The 21,833-nt window shown below is 40.4% G+C and overlaps 1 protein-coding gene across 1 annotated transcript in view; it reads left to right on the plus strand.

Annotated features, from left to right (window-relative positions):
• MAP3K21 (mitogen-activated protein kinase kinase kinase 21) overlaps positions 1 to 3,850 on the plus strand; it is a 58,804-nt gene extending 54,954 nt beyond the window's left edge. Inside the window, exon 10 of the mRNA XM_027530527.1 lies at positions 857 to 3,850. Coding sequence (XP_027386328.1) covers positions 857 to 1,275 — 419 coding nt within the window. The 3' untranslated portion in view covers positions 1,276 to 3,850. The remainder of the gene's footprint in view (positions 1 to 856) is intronic.
• The last annotated feature ends 17,983 nt before the right edge of the window (positions 3,851 to 21,833 follow it).

A 21,833-nucleotide genomic window follows, 5' to 3' on the forward strand; every position in this document is an offset into this window, starting at 1 on the left:
AAGTAGGCGCATTTTTTCTAATATTATTTTTCATTGTCTTTAAATAAATTGGTTTATTGCTCTTTTATGATACAATAAATATTAGTAATTTATAATTGCACATGGTGAAATCCCATCACGATAATCCCATAAGAACTTTTTTTCTTAATGTGAAGCCAATAATTATCTGCTAGAGTGGTAATAGGCCTTCCCTGGTGGCTCAGCAGTGAAGACTCCACCTGCCAATGTAAATGACATGGATTCAATCCCTGGATCAGGAAGAGCCCCTGGAGAAGGAAATGGCAACCCACTCCAGTATTCTTGCCTGGGAAATCCCATGGACGGAGGAGCTTGGCGGGCTACAGTCCATGGGGTCGCAAAGAGTCGGATGCGACTGAACAACAACAGGGTGGTAATAAGTCAGTTCTTCAGAACAAAAAAGGGAAGGTGTAACATGTAGAAACATAGCTGTGTCCTTATTTTCATTAATTTTTTCAAATTATCAGCTGAAAGTGAATTCAGTCATATTTACCATCATTTTATGCCTTAATTTTAGTCCAGTCTAATCCCATTCTGAAATCTCTCCTGCTTATTAAACAATTCTAATGATCATTGTTCTAAGCACCTGATGATGATTTAGCTCTTTACAGTTGTAGTTTCCACAGATTCAAGCAATCTTTCCAACTTTGAGGTACTTTTTAATAAAAATAAACCATATATCCTAACAGCTTGTAAGGTGAGGCTTGTGTCCAGGTTCTTTTGTCAAAGCTTACTTTAAGGTGGTCACCTCAATGAAGTCACCCAGTTTATTTTCCTTGATATGCATCGTTTTCAATGTCTCTGTCTAATCACACCCTCTCTTTGCCCGTTGGTGCAGCTCTCATCTCAGCCCCCGGAGCCTCTGAACTGCCCCCTGAGTGGGTTTGGGGGATGCCCCCCTCCCTGTCTGGACCTCACAGTGACCTGCCAAGTGAGGTCCCGCCTGAAAAACAAAGAGCTGTCCATATGGTGCCTCTGCCTCGCCCTCCGCCCCTAAGAAGCCGAGGAGGTGCCCTGCAAGCCTTCCCGCCGAGAGCAGAGTCTCAGCCCTCACAGGCTGGCCCTGCAGTGGGTGGTCCAGGACCAGCCCACAGCTGTCCTCTCGGCCCCAAGAAGAGAACTCAGCCCCACATGCCTTCCTTACTGGACTCCGACGTGGAAGGCCAGAGCCGGGACCGCACGGTGCCTCTGTGCAGGATGAGGAGCAGAGCGAGCCGACCATCTCTGTATGAACTCGAGAAAGAATTTCTGTCTTAAGTGCCTTCTGTTGTTTAAGCATTTCTTTTTGTTTTTTTAAGGTGAACAAATGAAAACAAGGTGTCTACCTTTGAATCGTTTCATGCTGCTGTGTTTTCAAAGCTGTGGCCGTGTTACTGAAATAGTAATGGATGTCTAACTTCTCCAGAAAGGGAAGTCATTGCTGTTGGCTGACTGTATTGTTTGTCCACTGGATTCTTACCTAGCAACTTGAAATACCACACACACTATACAGCAAGAACTGTACAACAGAGTGAATCTGTGTTTAAGCACAACTTTAAATACTTTTTCTCCCCATTTATATTCTTTTCTGGTATTGTTGTCATTCAGTCGCGCGACCCCACACACAAAAATTTTAAGAGTGCCATTTCTGTTTCCTTCTTTCCTGTTGCCTTCCTTCATTTTCTATTTTCCTTTCTCTTCTTTTCTTCATTTCTCACTTTTCTTTTGTTACTTGTGCAACAAAAGCCAAGAATAATGTGATATTAGTGAGGAAAGTTGTCTGTTTTTAAAAATTTGATAACTAGAATAGATGCAGAGTCCTATTTAAGCTACTTAAGTTCAGCAGTGGGCTTATAATGCACAAGTATGTCCAAATCTCATCTAAAATATGCAATGTTTCTCTCTTTTGAGAAAATTTTACTGAATGTAGTTTATAAAAGTTATAATGAATGTAACTTCTAAAAATTTTATCCATTGGAACTCCAAAATAGATTTAAAACAGATCAATCATTAACATTTGACTTAGACCATATGGTATACAGCTCAGACCCACTAACCTGTGGGTTCTCCCTGTAAAAAAGGTCCCCCGTCATCAGTAGCCGTTGATTTGGTATCCAGAAGTGTAAAGCTTTTCTTTTGCCATGGAGTTTTTAAAAATTAATTGATATATGTGTCATGCATCATAAACATTGATGTCATTAAATTTTTATTTTCTCTATTTAAATGCATAATCATCCCAATAACCTCAAATACAGTCAGTGAGAAACACTGCAAAGTCAAGAAACAGCAGTGCTGTTAGAATGTAAGTATTTTCCAATAATAGTTATTTCACATTTCACTTAATTGTGGATAAGTGTTAGATATCTGCTGGGTGAGATAAGTTGCTGTTGTAGAAAGGAAAAATATAGTTTATTTTCAGATGTGGATTTATAAAATGAATCTTTGGATAACAGATCAGATTTTTAAATGATTTAAAATTATTTTATGAGTCACTTTTATGAATTATACAGATATGCTACAAATAGACTACTGAGTTATTAAGCTATGAAATGGCTATCCAGGAGCTTGGTAAACTTGTCTGGGTTCTTCTGTTAAATATATTATGCTTCTATCATTAGAATATGATTATGCAGATGACAGATAATAACTATCTTAAATTTTCCATACAGTGAAAAACTTTAATTGCAAATATTACTTGTTACTTCATTTAAAATTTTCCTTGGTTAAGAGTTACTGAATAATTAAAAGGTCAGCAATTTAAATTAAATCAAGTGTGATAAAATATCTACCTATAGTAGATTTTTAAAAAGTAAAATTGTATTATTTAGCCATTTTGGAACATCTTAGTCATCTAACAAGTATGCCCCAGCAAATAAAGAACAGGACATGAAAGGATTATGTTAATATAAGCGCATTTTGCCCTAAAGAAAACAGTCTTGTATTTAAGATTCTTGCAGCAAAATCTCAGGTACTTAATTACATTTTGTTGTGTTGTGGTCCATTCTGTGATTTGACTTCCCTTTGGGGTAGCTGTTGAATTATGTAACAGAGATTTGGTTTCTTCAAAATTGTATCACACTTGAAAATATGGTTGACTACTTCATACTCAGTCACTTGGGGCATGTAACTTCCAGCTAAAAGTAAAGGAAATATGTGCCTACAATAATACATGAAACACAAAATATAGCAATTATGTTTTCAGTTTTGCTTCTACCAAAACACTGTGTACATCTGTGTGTGGCGTGGTGTGTGAGGGTGGGAGAGTGATGGCTATCCATCTGTCTTGTTCCTCTACTCTGTTCCTGTTGGCTTTATTTTCGTCAGCTTTACATTATGAATTTAGAAATGAAGCTATATTAAAAAGACAATTATGATAAAAGGACTCAATCTCACATGTTACTGCAGATAGTTTTTGCTGAGATCCACTGTACATCTGTGATTTTCTATGTATATTAGTATACTTAGCAGAATCTGGTTATTTATTTTCATATAGACTTAATAGCTCACTGAAAGATAAATTAAACTGATTCTTATTAGTCAACAATTAAGGTGCTCCCACTGCAGAGATTTGAGGCCTGGGCCTGATATGCTGTATTATGAAGCTTTGTGACTGAAAAAGATGTTTACATATGTTGTCTATTTTTTTAATAAACTTTTTTTTATAGCTTGTCTATTTGCTCAGTAGCTTTGGTCTACTCCTGATGATTGTGACTAGTTTGTAATAGTTTATTTTTTATTCAATAAGGGAAAGTATGTTAATAAGATTATTAATAAGCCAGATATTAACCTGCTAAATTGATTAAATAGAAGGATCATGAAATGAGCCATGGGATTAAATATCTTTTTTAAAGTATGATGAAATGCTTTATTTCAAATGTTGTTTGGTTTACATGTGCATTAAAACATTGCTTTTAATTTCACTGTGAGAATTCTTCAGCTCTAGCTTTTCAGAAGGCACGTTTTGGCAGAGTGAATTACTATATGAAGTAAATATCAGTTAATGCTAGAGGGATGTGGTTAATGAGACATGTTCATTATTAGCATGTTTAAATCAGAAGAATTTCAAAAAACAACCTAACCGCTGGTGATTCTTGGTGAATAAAGACTTGGGTGAATTAGGAAAGAAGCCAATAGCATTTCATGCAGATCAAGGCAACAAACTATCATTTAAGTGGGAGAAAAATGTAACATCTATTGTATAGCTGCCTGCCATATAAGACACTTCCTTTAATTCTCTTTAGGAGAGTTTGTGAGGGAGGTAGTAGTATCCCTATTTTATTAGATATAAAACAGGCAGAGAAGTTTGATAAACTTCCAAAGACCCACCAACATTTACCTGTTCACAGCTGTCGTATAGAAGATGGACACATCTGCAGGATGACTTTGTAAATGGAATCCAAAGCTAAGGTAATTTTTCACTCATCAAAAAGCTCAAAATTCTAGGGTTCTCCCTGGTAGTCAAGTGGTTAAGACTTGGAGCTTCCAAAGCAGAGAGTGCAGGTCCCTGGTCAGGGAACTAAGATCCCATATTCCTTGCGGGTGGTCAAGATATTAAGGAAAAAAAAATTTTCATTCTAGAAATGGATCAGTTCTTACTTAAAGACAAAGTTAACAGTGTAATATGGTGGGATACTTCCTAAGTAATTGTAAAATGAAAGGACTACAAACTGCATATCTAATAGATCAGCTCAGATAAAAGTAGGATTCTGTTCAATGGGTTTTTTTTTTTTTCCTTTTCAATGGATTTATAAGTATAAGTGAAATTAAGAACTGCAATATAAATATAAAATATTTGGGCTTAAGCTGTCTGTACTCTTCTGAAAAGGTCAATATGCTAAAACATGCGACTTTTATGAGTGAAACAATGTAATAAGTACCATACAGCAGAGCAAAATTTTCTTGTTGTTTAGCAAAAAATGAATTAAGGACTTTCCATAGCCACTGGGAAAGACTAAAGGAATTCAGTGATGGGCAAGAGGCACAGCTGTGTACTTTGCTGCATGGTTCTTAAGATCCAGGAAGACAGACATTGAGAAGCTAATCAGGGCCAGTTTTGTGGGTTCATGCCTTGGGTGTCACACTTGGAGTAGTCCCTGAGCTTGATTTTAATGCTTTGCTAACACCATCTTGAAATCCTTAAGAGATCTTGAACATGAGGCCCCTTATTTTTATTTTGCACTGGGCCCGACAAATTCTGTGGCCAAACCTGACTACCAGGCTTCCCTGTAGCTCAAATGGTAAAGAATCTGCCTGCAGGGCAGCAGACCTGGGCTCAGTCTCTGGGTTGGGAAAATCCCCTGAAGAAGGGCGTAGCAATCCACTCCAGTGTTCTCACCTGGAGAATCCCATGGACAGAGGCACCTGGCAGGCTACAGTCCATGGGGTTGCGAAAAGCTGGACGTGAGCAACTGAGACACTGACACGCATGAAGAGAGTGTTACAGAAGGTGAAGCAGTTGCTGCTCAGCAGCACTGCAGAGCAGACCTGACCGGGGTGTCAGAAACCAGGGTAAGAGGCGATCCCTGGAGAGTTGCTAGCTTGCGACTCAAGTCATGTTTCTCTTGGTAGTTTCAGGATTTCTTCTTTGCCTTTCAGCATTTTTACCATGGTGTGTCCTGGTGTGGATCTCTGCATATATCATACTTGGAGTTTTTTAATTTCTTGGATGTATAGTTTTTTTCCCAGCAAATTTGGGGTTTTCAGCCATAATTTCTTCAAATATTTTTTCTGCTCCTTTTACTCTCTCCTGGGACTCTTATTACACCTAAATCGGTGTACTTACTGGTGTCCCACATTTCTCTAAGGCCCTGTTCATTTTCATTCATTCTTCTCTTTCTGTTTTCAGATTACATAATCTATATTGAGGGCAAGAGGAGAAGGGGGCAACGTGAGATGGTTGGATGGTATCATCGACTCCATGGACATGAGTTTGAGCAAACTCAGGGAGATAGTGAACAACAGGGAAGCCTGGCATGCTGAGTCCATAGAGTCAGATACAACTTAGCGACTGAACACTCTATAATGATTTCAAATTCTCTTACCTTTCTTCTGCACCAATCTACTGTCAAACCCCTCTAATGACTTTTTTTGTTCATTTTAATTATTGTGTTCTCAGCTCCATAATTTCCATTTGATTCTTTCTGAAAACTTTTATCTCTTCATTGATAATCTCTTTGATGAAGCATTATCATTATCCCTTCCTGAAGTGTGTTTTTCTTCAACTCATTGAACAAATTCATAATAGCACTTTGAAGTCTATTAAGACATCTGGACCTTTTCACATGCCATCTCTGTTGCCTCTCTTCTCCCCAGTATATGGATCATACTTTTCTGTTTTTTTTAAATGTCTCATTTTTTGTTGAAAATTGGGCCTCTTAGGTCATATGTGGTAGCAGCCGTGGGTAATGATGACTGCTTTAGCAGTTCTGCTTGTTGCCTTGGAGAGTGGGTCCTCAGAGCTCCTCATGCAATCATCCCATAACGGAACCTCTTTGTTAAAATTTTGCAAAGCTTCTCACTAACTCCTGAAGCATTTTGTCCTATTGGTTCATGTGACACCACACATCTGAAATCATGTTATCTCATGACTCTCAAAGCATTTCAAGGCAGACCACTTTCTATCTCTGGCCCTGTTCTAATCTTAGAGCTCCATTTGTACATATTCTGCTGCTTATTTATCATCTCTCCTTAGATATCTACGAGACCTTTCATCCTGCTGCTGCTGCTAAGTCGCTTCAGTCGTGTCTGACTTTGTGCGACCTCATAGATGGAAGCCCACCAGGCTCCCCCATCCCTGGGATTCTCCAGGCAAGAACACTGAAGTGGGTTGCCATTTCCTTCTCCAGTGCATGAAAGTGAAAAGGGAAAGTGAAGTCGCTCAGTCGTGTCCGACTCTTCGTGACCCCATGGACTGCAGCCCACCAGGCTCCTCCATCCATGGGATTTTCCAGGCAAGAGTACTGGAGTGGGGTGCCATTGCCTTCTTTCATCCTGAACATGGCCCAAATAAAACTTGCGATTCACCTCCTTCCCTAAATTTGCTCTTCACTAGTCCTCTTCTTAGTAAACAGCACTTAGTAAATAGTAAAGACTAGGCAGTCGGAGGCCTCCACTGACTAGACTTTAAAGTATCAACATCATGAATGCATCTGTCTCACCCACAGTGGTTCAACAACCACTTGTAGAATAATTGGCTGAATCATTCCCATTTTACAGATGAAGAAACTGAAACTTAGAGAAATTAAGTAAATTGCTGGATTAGTCCTTGTAGGTGACAGGAAAAAAATGTTTCTTAAATGTTAACTAGTTGGTTTTCAATAAATATCATTGTTAACATCAAAGGATAATTGAAAGAAAGTAATACAAAGTGTAACTGGAGTGGGACTTTGGAAATATCGTAAAGGAGTTTGATTACTTGTCTAAAGATTTGGCACTGTATTTTGCCTTAAAAAAAGCAATCAGGTTTCTCCAGAGGACCAGAACAAATAGGACATACATATATGTATTTCAGAGAGAGGGAGATTTATTTTAAGGAATTGTTTCACACGATCGTAGGGACTAGCAAGATGGAACTCTGCAGGGTAGCCTGGCAGACTGGAGACCCGGCTCAGGGCTGGCACTGCAGCTGGAGTCCGAAGGCCATCCATCCAGAGGCAGAATCCTGAGACCAGGGTGTTGGCCCGGTTGGTTTCTTGTTCTTTATTTTGAATTCAGTTTATTTATTTTTTGAAAGTCTTTATGGAATTTGCTACAATATTGCTCCTGTTTTATGTTTTGATTTTTTTCATTTTAAATTTATTTATGTTTTAAATTGAAGGATAATTTCTTTGCAGAATTGTGTTAGTTTCTGCCAAACACCAGCATGAATCATTCATATAGGCTTTGATTTTTTGTACTTGAGTTGTGGGATCCTAGCTCCCCTACCAGGGATTGAACCCACACCCCCTGCCTTGGAAGGTGAAGTCTTAAGCCCTGGACCACCAGGGTTGATTTCTTCTGAAGCCTCTCTTCTCAACTTGCAAGTCTTCTTACTGTGTCTTCATATAGCCTTCCCTCTGTGCATGTCTGTTTCCCCAATTTCCTCTTCTATTAAGGATACAATCAGATGAGAGCCTGCTCCAATGACTCATTTTAACTTGATTACCTCTGAAAAGACTCCATTTCCAAGTATAGTCATGTTCTGTGGTACTGGGTATCATACCTCTGCACCCATTGGCTTGCAAGCCTGTACTTGCCCAGCCTCAAGAAAGAGCCCTGGGAGGGCGGGGAAGATGGGGGAGGAATAAGACGGGAGATCACCTGCCTCCCTACAAATACATTAAAAGCTCATCAGAATATGGAATAACTCCTACAGAGCAACTTCTAAGTGACAGCAGAAGACCCCAGGCCTCCAAAAAGGCAAGCTAATCTCCTTGGAATGAGAAATGAAACCAATATTGTAAAGCAATTATCCTCAATTAAAAATAAATTAAAAAACTAAAAAAAGAGTCCTGGAGTCAGCAACAGAAACATCCATGGCTTAATGAATGAGGGGGGATCTTACATGTCTGAAGCAAAGTACTGGAATGACACCCCACCGTGTGCAGCAGATGGCAGGCAGGACACAGCAGCAGTCTTGGCTCCAGGGCATGGGAGCCTGAGATGCCAGTTAAAGGTTGGCTCACTGGTTACCAGGGAAACCAGCAGAGGGCGGGCCCCTCACCGCCCCTCAGGCTAACAACCTCCACAGGGCAGATGTCTTCCCTTTGGCAAACTATCATAGTGGAGCTGTTCTCATCTAAAGATTAAAATAATCACTGTCTGGAGCAGGGGGCCAGCGTGTAGGCATTTACCAGTTAGGCTTTATGAAGAAGAAGGAAGGCCAGTCAGGTGAGTAGGGTATGGGTGAGGCAGGGACTGATTGAGCAGGAGATGGACAGAGATCAAAAGAGCAGCCATCTTGGGGGCCTGACCATATAGCCTCCCACATACAAAATTGGGGGCATGCAATTTGTTCATGACAGACTAGAAGATGCTTCCAAATACTGAATATGACAGTGATGTGTAAAAGAGAGAGGGACTAGAGGCAGTGATTTTATCAGGTCTTATAGTAAGAATAATGAGGAAAGGAAGTTCAAGAGGAACTTTACAATCTCAAAATTGGAGACAACCGGTAAAGAAGCAAGAAGTCAGGGTGGAACAGTTAGCCAATGGGGATGTTATGGATAAGTCAGAAATAAAACACTGAGAGGAGAATTGGCGCTTAGATAAAATGAGGATTTGGGTGAAGCGAAAGAGGGAGGGAGGCAAAGTTTGCAGTTCTGAATAATAGAAAATTCTAGAAACATCCAGGGAGAAGGAAATGGCAACCCATTTCAGTATTCTTGCCTGGAGAATCCTGTGGACAGAGGAACCTGGTGGGCTGCTGTCCACGAGGTTGCACAGAGTCGGACATGACTGAATCGACTTAGCATGCATGCATGCATTGGAGAAGGAAATGGCAACCCACTGCAGTGTTCTTGCCTGGAGAACCCCAGGGATGGAGGAGCCTGGTGGGCTGCCGTCTATGGGGTTGCACACAGTCGGACACGAATGAAGCGACTTAACAGCAGCAGCAGCAGAGACATCCAACTATCAGCCCAAATTTGCATCTGAAATTTGAGACGGGTTGGAGTTGGAGAGAGATTCTGCAGTCATTTAAATTTTGGTGATAAAGATGCTGAATGGACAGGTGAGAAAGGCAGAGAGAAGAAAGCTGAAGAAAGCTCGTCAGAAAAGTGAGAAGATCCAGAGGGTGATGGAAAGAGGATGGACAGCTCTTATAGGTAAAAAAAAGACCCAGAAGAGTATAAGGAAGGGACTCCCCCAGCAGTCCAGTGGTTAAGATTCCACGTTCCACAGCAAAGGGCACAGATTCGATCCCTGATCAGGGAACTAAGACCCCACATGCCATGTGGCACAGTCATAAAAATAATAAAAAGTTTAAAAAGAAAAGTGCAAGGCAGCAGAAGATCATGACTCCCCAAATACCTTCCCTTATCCATAACAACTCTCAAAGAACCAAATACTAAAAACTTCTCTTAGGAACAAAAAGCTAAACTTTTTAGACTAATTGTCTGGGAATGACACCATTCCCTAGAGCTATCAGCACTTAATTCCCTTCTGACTGGAGTGGACACGCCTCAATTTTATTCATGGAATTCTTATATTCCTTCTGACTCCTGAGGGGAGTCAGAGGTATATAAGACCATGAGCCAGAGCACCCTCTACCCACTACCCCTTCCTCCTTTCTGTGCTTTTCCAAAGTGTGAAGAGACAGTGTAAAGGCACAATCCAGCTATAGTTCTGCATGCCTAAACTGGAGCACAGGGAACTAATGTTTCACCATTATCTGATCTTAGACATGTTGATTAACTTTCCAGCCTCAACGGCCATCTTGCCCCTTGCCACTCCCTACTGATGGTGTGTGGATCTGTGGGCAGCGTCATTTTCCTCAGGGTGTCAGTGCTGCCTGGCACTGTTTAGTGGCAGGAGAAACCCCAGGACACATCTACAGAGGTAGCTTGCTGACAAGGAGCTGTACCTAGGAAGTACTTTTCTCCCCTGGAAGATAGTCTCTCCAAAAACTTTTACTTAGTCTGTTAAGGAATATTCTCCCTGCTGGTTCAGATGGTAAAGAGTCTGCTTGCAATGCAGGAGACCCAGGATCAATCCCTGGGTCAGAAAGATTCCCTGGAGAAGGGAATGCCTACCAACTCCGGTATTCTTGCCTGGAGAATTCCATGGACAGAGGAGCCTGGCAGGCTACAGTCCATAGGGTCACAAAGAGTAGAATATGACTGAGTGACTAATAACACACATTAAGGAATATTGTCCATAGGAAATACAGATCCAATTTTATTACATAAATCTGTCAGAAAATATACTGTTTCAAATAAGCTTCTATATAAGAATAAACTCTTTATTAACTCTGAGTGTGATCATGTGAGTTATTTAATGTGTGAAAGTTCTAAAATATGGCAAAATTTCTGCATCTTATGGCTCAAGTATTGAATTTTTCAACAAGCCGAGTCTTTTTCGCTGGAACAGGTGTAAACATAATACGAATCAAAGGAGTTGGTAGTAATTTTTCCTCCAATCTGTGTTTTGCCCGAATTCAGCATTGTTGTTGTTCAGTCTCCAAGTCGCGTCTGACTGCAACCCGACAGACTGCAGCACTGCCAGGCCTCTCTGCCCCTCACCAGCTCCCGGAGATGGCCCGAGTTCATATCCATTAAATCGGTAACGCCATCCAACCATCTCATCCTCTGTCGCCCTCTTCTCTTTCTGCCTTCAATCTTTCCCTGCATCAGGGTCTTTTCCAATGAGTCGGCTGTTCGCATCAGGTGGCCAGAGTATTGGAGCTTCAGCATACCTGTTTCAAAAACGGAAGCCTCCTGTTTGCATTGAGTTAGATTTTCTGCTATCTGGACACTAGGTGGCACTATATACACATAATTTCACAGACAAGGAACACACCTTTCTGGATTATTTGATGAATTGCAGCCAAATTTACACCCTTAGGAGAAAAAGGAAAAACAAGGGTTGTGATTTGAAAAGTATCTGAAAGATGAAGGGAGCAAAGGAAAATGGTTTCCCAGTGACAGAGGAACAAGAGGAACAAGAAGATGATCTTTATTTTTTATTTTATTGAAATATAGTTGATTTACAATGTTGTGTTACTTTCTTCTATATAGCAAAGTGACTCAGTTTTATATATATATATATATATATATATATGTATCCTTCTTCATATTCTCTTCCATTACAGTTTATTACAGGATATTGAATATACTTTCCTGTGCTATACAAGGATTATCTTTATAAAGTGATCTTTTTATATATATATCTGTTCCAAATAGGGAGACAAGAATGGAGTTTTATAGCTGTAAGCTAGCATCACCGATTCAATGGACATGAACTTGTGCAAACTCTGGGAGATGTTGAGGGACAGGGAGGCCTGGTGTGCTGCAGTCCGTGGGGTTGCAAAGAGTAGGACAGGACTGATCAACAACAACAGCAAAACTAGGTCAGATCTCCAACTGTCTATCTCCAGCGTAGGCAGAATTGAATCAAATGCCTGAAATCCTAAGGGTCTCACCATCATGAGACACTGGCTGAAAACAGAGTTCTGCATTCAGGGTAGGTAGAGCCAAGGTATGAACATAATACAGTCCTGTGTTGTTGGAGGTCTGAATGCAACCGCATCCAAAGTTAGCCCTACATCAAGAATTTTGACTTTGTGTGATCTAATACATTCCCCTTTTACTTAAGCCATCCTGTGTGTCTTATTCTGGAAACTGCAAGCACTTCTGCAAGACTACATCTGATGAACTGGGATAAGCAGAAGGCAAACTGGCCAGAGTAAACGGTCAGCATACACATGCAGAAGCGTGTTACGCTTATGTTTGTGACTTGGGTCAAGTGTTCAAATGTGACAAAATTATTCTCTTCAGAAAACTAGATGCACAGAATTTCCCATTCAGTGCAGCAGGAGTCTTAAAGTGATTCTAGATATATAAAGAAGAGGAGACTGTTAAGACGAATTGCTAAAGGGATTCTGCAGGTTTGGAGCAAAATGCTCAGCTATATTTCAGCTATATGTGAATAATTCAATAGAATTCTATACATTTGGCTTCCTTATGAAATTTCTGTCTTGTGTAGGATGCTTTGGAGTTGCTCTTCCCAAATAACAATTTTCACATCTTTGTAGATTCTTGTTATGTATTCACTTTCTGCGTGATAGCAAGAGTCACAAAGCTGGAGTCATTTGTGAACTCTCTGCTCAGGGGATGAATGTCAACGGAACACTCAGGCTTCTGCTCTAAAAGATGTTTAATTAAATAAATACATTTAATTTAAATAAAATTTAATGAAAATGACAATCTAAGACCGCCTCAAGGAGATGGATAATATATTTTTCTTCTTTAGCATTTTCAGAGATTGAATACAATTAAAAATGTAACAGTTAATTTGTGATTGTGGTAGCCAATTTGCAAAGGAGTAGTAAAAAAAATATTTATACTTTAGAGAAATGAGTCCAGTGAGCTCACATCCATAAAAGTGAGGCCATTTTTCATTTTGAAACCTTTCATTTTCCTTGAACACACCATGATTGCCTCTCTGCTCGGCTCACCTCTGTGAAGACCTCTCTGCACAATTGCACCGCTCACTTCTCACCCCTGTAATTCCCCTTCCCTCTCAGGACTTGGTTCCATCAGTCAGGTCCTTATTCTCATATTCAGTTTCTTTCCATCCGTTGAGTCTGTGGTGGTTAATTTTATGCATCAGTTTGATTGGGTCACGAGATACCCAGATATTTGGTCAAACATTATTCTGGGTGTTTCTTCATAGGTAGATAGATGATAAATTAAATAGATAGAGTGTATATATGTATACTAATGGTTTTGCTTTTCTGAAGAATCTTGACTAATATATGTTCCTTCTCTATCCTAAAAAAGAAAAAGAAAATGTTTTGGTGAGTGAATTTTGTTGCCTCTTAGAAAAATGAAATAAAATTTATCATCCTATTGGACCTACTTATCCTATTTGTCATCTTTAGCAATGATCTTTCTTTTCCCCATTCCACTGTCTCTCTTAGGTATGGATCTGTAGTCTGTGGTCACTCTCCCACTTCTTAATTGCTGTCTTTGGGATTCCTTACAAATCTGGCTTCTCTCTTCTCCATGGAAACTATAGCCTTAAAGGACCTCAATGGGCTTTTTTTTTTTTTTTTTTTAACTTTACAATATTGTATTAGTTTTACCAAATATCAAAATGAATCTGCCACAGGTATACATGTGTTCCCCATCCTGAACCCTCCTCCCTCCTCCCTCCCCATACCATCCCTCTGGGTCGTCCCAGTGCACTAGCCCCAAGCATCCAGTATCGTGCATCGAACCTGGACTGGAGACTCATTTCATACATGATATTATACATGTTTCAATGCCATTCTCCCAAATCTTCCCACCCTCTCTCCCTCTCCCTCTCCCACAGAGTCCATAAGACTGTTCTATACATCAGTGTCTCTTTTGCTGTCTCGTACACAGGGTTATTGTTACCATCTTTCTAAATTCCATATATATGCGTTAGTATACTGTATTGGTGTTTTTCTTTCAGGCTTTTGATTGCAAGGTCTGTATCCCTTTTCAGTCCTATTTTTTGGGTCTCTTTTGTGCTAACATGGCCAGTCAAAGGTTCCTTTAAAATTACAAATGCTTCCTTTCAGGAAATTTGAATAGTTCTGAAAAGTGCAGAGGAGGAAAAACCTCACCTGTAATAACAATAGCGAAGTCGCTCAGTTGTGTCCGACTCTTTGCAGCCCCGTGGACTGCAGCCTACCAGGCTCCTCTGTCCATGGGATTTTCCAGGCAATAGTACTGGAGTGGATTGCCATTTCCTTCTCCAGGGGACCTTCCCGACCCAGGGATCGAACCCAGGTCTCCTGCATTGTAGACAGACGCTTTACCGTCTGAGCCACCAGGAAGTAATCACAATAGTCACAGATAATTACCTGTTGGTATTTTGGTTCATCTTCTTCCCATATTTTTTCCCATAGTATACATACTATTTTACATCGGAATTGGGGTCACACTACATGTTCTTTGATCATCTGTTTTCTTTTTTCATTTAATATATTATGGATATTTTTTGTGCCAATAAATATTCTTCTGCAATACCTTTTTTCATACCAGCATATCTGATCATCATATTGATATATTAAAACTTATTTTTATCTCTTTCCCACTCTTAGGTGTTTGTTTCCATTTTAAAAACATTTTATCAACAACACTGAAACTCAAGCAGGAGTAATGTTGACTAATGAGTTCTTACAGATCCCCTTGGAGAAGGAACCAGCCAGGTCTGAATTAGGCACGGCAAGCCTCTGGAGCTAACGCATATTTGCTGTCATTCTGTCTTTAGGGGAGACGTGTATTTAATCCAAAGAGTATTGAAAACCTCCCTCTCAAAACTGAGTTAATCCCAAGTTAAGATGTGTTGGGAGCATAAATGGTCTTGAGAAGTGACAAATGGGCTTGGTATTGAACAGAATATTTTTTCCATCTTTAGTTAAGTCTTCTCTTCAGAAACATTCTGTCTTGGAATAAGGTGAGAGCTTTTATAAGTCCTGTGAATGCTGTGCTGTGCTTAGTCACTCAGTCGTATCCGATTCTTTGTGACCCCATGGACTGTAGTCCACCAGGCTCCTCTGTCCATGGGGATTCTCCAGGCAAGAATACTGGAGTGGGTTGCCATGCCCTCCTTCAGGGGATCTTCCCAAACCAGGGATCGAACTCAGGTCTCCCAGATTGCAGGCAGATTCTTTACTGTCTGAGCTACCGGGGAAGCCCAAGAATACTGGAGTGGGTATCTTATCCCTTCTCCAGGGGATCTTCCTGATCCAGGAATCAAATCAGGGTCTTCTGCATTGCAGGTGGATTCTTTACCACCTGAGTTACCAGGGAAGCCTCCCTGTGAATGCAATCAGAGAGAATTTTAGCTATTTAGAAATGGATAGCTCTGGGGGAGTACATTTACCTCTCTGGATTTCAGTTTCCTCATAGCTAGGGGGAATGTATGTTTAGACATTCTCTCTCCTGTAATTCTGTGATCCTCTACACAGAAATGAATGAAGTTCTCCTGTTTTGTCCACGTGGATGAGTCTGACAGCTGCTCACAGCCAGTTAGCACATCTCAAGGAAACACGGAGACACAGTCCGTGGAATACCTGGTGAGAACTAGGTCCTCACAGAAGAACAGGCTACATGGATAAGGAGCAGACTTTGTAGGAATCAGAGGGAGCCAAGGTGTTGTGTTTTATCAGATGTAAAGCAAGAAGGAAGTGAATCATTTGAAGGGTACAGTAAAAGTCAACAGAGACCTAGCTTAGAATCAATAGATGTGTAATTGCAGGAAGGGAGGGTACAGTAACCCGTTTCAGTATTCTTGCCTGGAGAATTCCATGGACAGAGGAGCCTGGTGGGCTACAGTCTATAGGGTTGCAAAGAGTCAGACACACTGAAACAACTTAGCATGCACACACACCCTTTGTTTAAACTAAGATTTTTCAGCCTTAGTACGATTGACATTCTGGATCTGATAAGTCTTTGTTGATGGCGGGGTGTGTGTGTGGGGTCATTTCTGTGCATTATAGGATGGTTAGCAGCACCATTAGATACCCATAGCACACTCCCCCACAATTTTACAACAATGTCTCCAGGTGTCTCCTTGGGGGTGGGGTGGCGGACTCCCTAACCCTTTTGGGAACCACTGCTTTAAAATTATCATCCTTAGCAAATAAGGATCCAATCGGTCAGGAAGGAATTCTTGGAGAACTTAATTTTATAATGAACCACCAAGTTAAAGTAAAATAATCAAAAAGGGCTTAATTTTCATAAGTAAAACGTTTGGTTTGCAAGAACAAACAGCATGAGATTAATTCCAAGCAATTTAGGTTGTCTTTTAATAATGCATGATAAATAATCTTAAAAAGAAGTGCTAACATTTGACCCTTGAAATGTCAAATAAAATGAGAAAAATCTCTCTGTCAGGATAAGGAAGGAACATAAACCACTGTAAATTTTCAAGTAGAAAAGGACTTAATAAAGGGAATTAGATGTTTACAAAACTGTTGGAAGGGCAGCAGAAGTACAAGTGAGGAATCTCCACAATATTTCTGGTCTACCACCACCAGCTCGGTTACAGCCAGGGCATAGCTTTTGTCAGCTCTAGGTCAGAAATCTGCGGAAAAACTCTACCAATGTCCTGAGTAGATGACCAGCAGGAGACAGAACTGATCAGGAGTCTCAAACAAAGACACTGATTTATACAGAACCCTTATATCCATACCTTCTGATGGACAGAGTGGAATCGATTTAAACTTCTCATTCCTAAAGCTAGCATGAGTCAACCTCATTGGTAAAACCATATTTAAAACTCTGCTGTCAAGAGTCTAGAGAATACAACTCCCAAACATCCAGCTCCTGTAAGACAGGAGAGGCTATAGGAAGGAGTGGGAATGTTGCTGGCTGCTGGTAGATAATATCCAACTCAGAATTTTTCTCAACTGTCTTGTTTACTCAACTGCACAAACAGCTTATTTCCCAGTTTTTCTTGTTTCTTGCCTCTTGGGCCAGAATTTTTTCCAAGCTTCTATCAACTTGAGATAGTACTCAAGCATATGAACTCAAGTGAGTGAAAAATGAAAGTTGCTCAGTCATGTCCAACTCTTTGCAACCCCATGGACTATACAGTCCATGGAATTCTCCAGTCCAGAATACTGGAGTGGGTAGCTGGTCCCTTCTCCAGGGAAATCTTCCCAACCCAGGGATCAAACCCAGGTCTCCTGCATTGCAGGCAGATTCTTTACCAGCTGTCACTGGTAGGGAAGACTCAAGTAGTTCAAATCAATTACCTGGATAAGAGACGAAGAATAGAAAAGTTCTCCAGTGATGATTAACTGTACACAACTACAATTAGATATTTAATGAAGGCATTTTGAAATTGTCTTAAGCAGGTAGGTAAAGGAATGAAGAAAAGTGGTTATTTTTCTTTTTAAATTTCAAATCTAATTAATCATCTGAAAATTGCCATGACATATGAGTTTTTTGGTGATTTCCTTCATGCTAGTAAGTTACCATAGGAAGCATTTTTCTAGCATTTCCTAAAAACAGCATCACCAAAAATATCTCTTGACAGTGGCTTCTTTGCTGCTGTCATTTATGGAAGAACAGTCTCTGGGCGCTTATCAGACCATCACCCATAACACTAGAAAGCCTGGCTATGTCTTTGCTGGCCATGAAGGAACTATTGAGGAGGCTGGAAAATATAATCACATGCAGGACTGAGAAATACAAGAAGAGCATGCACACAAAGAAAGGTCAAGTTTGGATTTATCATTCCCTAAGATTTTTCCAGTTGGTTCAAGTGATGGGATAAAATTGACAAATTTGTTTCAGAACAAAGATTTATTCCAATTTAAATACAGAAATCGAGATGGGGAGAAACACAATATTTTTTAAAGGGAAAAGATTTGTTTTCCTCAAAGAAGATGTAAGAACTCCTAAAAGCCTTGAAGTGTGCAGAGTACTTGATTAGTATAATCACTGGCTGTATACCTTCTGATCTGGAACAGAGGTGATTTCAAGAGATAGGAGAGGCTAATAAGAGCAATAACCTACAAAACTGTTGCTGTTATGGATCATCAAGGAAAGGTACTGTGAAGCCATCTGGTTCAGTGAAACCAAGAGCTGGCTTTTTTGAAAAGTCAAACAAAACTGTTAAATATCTAGCCAGGCTCATCTAGAAAAAGAAATGAGAGAGGACCTAAATAAAGAAAATAATAAATAAAAGAGGAGAAATAACAACTGATATCACGCAAAAGCAAAAAGTCAAAAGAGACTGCGACAGTTAGATGCCAACAAATTGGACAACCTATGAGAAATGGACACATTTCTAGAAACATCACAACCTTCCAAGACTGAATAAGGAAGAAGAAGAAAACATGAACAGACCTATCATAAGTAGCAAAATTGAATTTGTAATTTTAAAAATAATCCCCCCAAATAAAAGTCCAGAACCAGATGGCTTCACAGAGGAATTCTACTAAATGTATAAAGAAGAGCAAATACCTATCCTTCTCAAGCTATTCCCCCAAACTGAGGTGCTGGGAGCACTCTCAAATTCATTCTATGAGGCCACCTGATACCAAAACCAGACAAGGACAATACATAAATGGAAAATTGCAAGCAAACATATCTGATGAACATAGACAAAAAACTCTCAACAAAATATTAGCAAACTGATTTCAACAAAATATGAAAAGGATCATACACCATGATCAAGTGGGATTTATCCCAGAATGCAAGAATGGTTCAACATTCACAAACAACTCAATGTGATACACCACATTAACAAAAGAAAGACTAAAAATGACATGATCATCTCAGTAAATACAGAAGAATGTATTTGACAAAACTCAATATCCATTTATGATAAAAACTCTCATCAGAAAAAAAAAACAAAAACCTCTCATCAAGGTTAGTATAGAGGGAACATATCTCAACATAATAAAGACCATTTATGATAAACCCACTGCTAACATCAAATAAACCTTTTGTTTGTTCTTGCTCCCCTCTGCTGCAGCAGGGACCCCAATAAAGCCTTGCTTGAATTTCTTGTCTGGCCTCTAGTCAATTTCTATCTATTAGGGAAGACCAAGAACCCTGGTCAGTGTCTGATTTATGGCTCTCAATAAAGGGGCAGTTGTCCCTTTCTGGGAAGAGGATTTGGGCACCTCTGGGACCACTGAACACAGCTTCCCCTTGCGTGACAAGTGGCCACTTCAACCTCTTGTTTCAGCATCACCATGTTTGTTAAGGCTGCCTTTCCAGCCCCTGGAAGCCTCAGGACCCTCATTCATGAAATGCTTTCCCCTCCCTTTGTTTTTTCCCACTCCTGATAGCTCTCTATTTCTCCTCCCTCTGTCTTCTCCTCTCTCTGTCCCTGCTTACTCCTGTCCTATCCTTCTGAGAGAGTGGACACTGGGCAGCTGCAGCATCCCTCTTCTCAGGTTGTGAGACCTGCTCCCTCTGCTTGGCAATGGCTCACCTTGAAGAATGACAAGCAGAGGTGAGAGAGGCTTGCCTCACACCATGCAGTCCCTGGTTCAGCAAATTCTCCCTGACGAGAGATTAATGAGAGCCATAGAGGTTTAAACTTCATATTGTGTAGTGGCTGGCAGTCCTATCGTCCCAGAAGCTTCACCTTTATCTTCCTGCTGTCTCTTTCTCCTTTTCAGTCTTATCTGTTCCTGCTCCCTTTACCTCTCCCTTGATCCTTATACCTGCACTCTCGTCACCTTTATCCTGAAAAAAAAAATTTTAATTTAAAACGAAGACTCAAATTTTAGCTGAAGACCAAGATAATGTGGTATTTCCTTGTCTTGATTCACAGTATTTCCTTTCCTTGATTATCTAATTATAGCACATTCTTTCATCATTAACCAAAGACTGTCAGAACCCAAATACTGATACATGGAAGTTTACTCTACAAGTACCAGTGAGCATCTAGACTGTGGCCAGGCTACTGTGGGCTCCTCCTGAAATGAGAATTGCCCTTGCTTGTCAATGCTGAGCACAATCTCCCCAGATGTCTGCAAAACCTTTTATCAGATCATTTAGAATTGCCTGAAATCTATTAGTTGCCAAAATCCCCTATTATTTGGCAGTCACTGGGCTTTTGAAATAAAAACAAATGTAGTAAGTAGGCATGACCCAGCCTAAGTAGAAAACAACAACCCACTCCAGTATTCTTTCCTGGAAAATCCTTTGTACAGGGGAGCCTGGCAGGCTACAATCTATGGGGTCACAAAAAGTCAGGCATGACTGAGCAACTGAGCATAAGCACACAAGCCTAAGTTTTAGTATCTTAGAAACTAAACCCACCAGAATGAGACAGACTAAACAATTTCATTCATCAGTCTGGACTAATACCTTTACCCAAGATGGATAAAAATCAAGTGGGTGCCTCTGCCTTACAAAAGCATTAAGCCTCGGAGCTATTTGTTGTGGAAGCCCTTAAAGATGTCTGCCTCTTGAGAGGAAACATGTGGCCACTTCAGCTTAAGAGAGTTTGGGAGTCAGAGAAGTTACTGCCAAAGGGAAATTAATCAACTATTCAACTGAAGACAGAGTAGGTCTGAATTGCTGGGACAATGAACTGCCATATACATGCAATGTATTAACAATGAAATGTTAATACTGTTATAGTAATACAACGAACGTTCCTAAAACATCATGTTATCCTGTATGCCTTTGGATAAAATCTCAGTGGCTCCCCTCGGGTACAAAATTTGGTATAAGTTCACTCAGCACCAGGGATTCCTTCAGCACCAGTGGCAGCTGATGTTTTGAGCCTGTCTCCTATGACTCTCTCCCTCCCCAGACTCAGGAATGTGTGTCTCCCTCAACTTGCTATGTGGCTATGTGGCTCTGGCCATCATGCAGGCTCTTACTTCTGTTGAGACTGTTTTTCCTCATTTCCCTCCATCCTTGGCCTCAGTCACTTCTCCCCGCTGAGGCCAAAATACACTTTGTCCTCCTGATAAGCTCCTACACATCCCTTGAAAGCCAGCTTAAGGATTCACTTTTCTGCAAAGCTTTCACTTGCTTTCCAGATCTGAACCATCACTGGAGCCAGGGACTGAGGGTCCCTGAGGAGAATGTAATGTGGGATGACTTTCCAATAGTTTCAGACCAAGCTGAATTAAGAAAGATGATGCTCTGTTAGTGACCTTGCTGCCTTGGGGAATTCGTAGTAAGTTGTGCAGTGAGGACCCATGACTATTCAGAATCCAATATCTTTTTGCTATTATATTTGGCTGCTCAGAGTCTTCATTGCTGCATGGGGGCTTTCTCTAGTTGCGGTGCACAGGCTTCTCGTTGCAGCGACTTCTCTTGTTGTGGAACATGATCTCTAGGGAGCGTGAGCTTCAGTAGTTGTGCCACATGGGCTCCAGAGCCAGGGCTCAGTAGTTGTGGTGCATGGGCTTAGCTGCTCTGCAGTATGTGAGATCTTCCTGGACCAGGGGTAGAGCATGTGTCCTGTGCATTGATAGGCAGGTTCTTTACCACTGGATCACCAGGGAAGTACCTGGAACCCAGTATCTTGAAGAAGGGGACTTGAACAATGAGTGTATCAGGGCTTTCTCACAAAAGAAGATGAACAGTATGGATAACAAAAATAATTACTATTTTATAACAGAAGGGGGGAAATGAAGATATACAGATAGAGATGCTATAGTTAATTACTATTATATT

This window comes from Bos indicus x Bos taurus, chromosome 28 (genome assembly GCF_003369695.1).
Source record: "Bos indicus x Bos taurus breed Angus x Brahman F1 hybrid chromosome 28, Bos_hybrid_MaternalHap_v2.0, whole genome shotgun sequence".
NCBI classification, from domain to species: domain Eukaryota; kingdom Metazoa; phylum Chordata; class Mammalia; order Artiodactyla; family Bovidae; genus Bos; species Bos indicus x Bos taurus.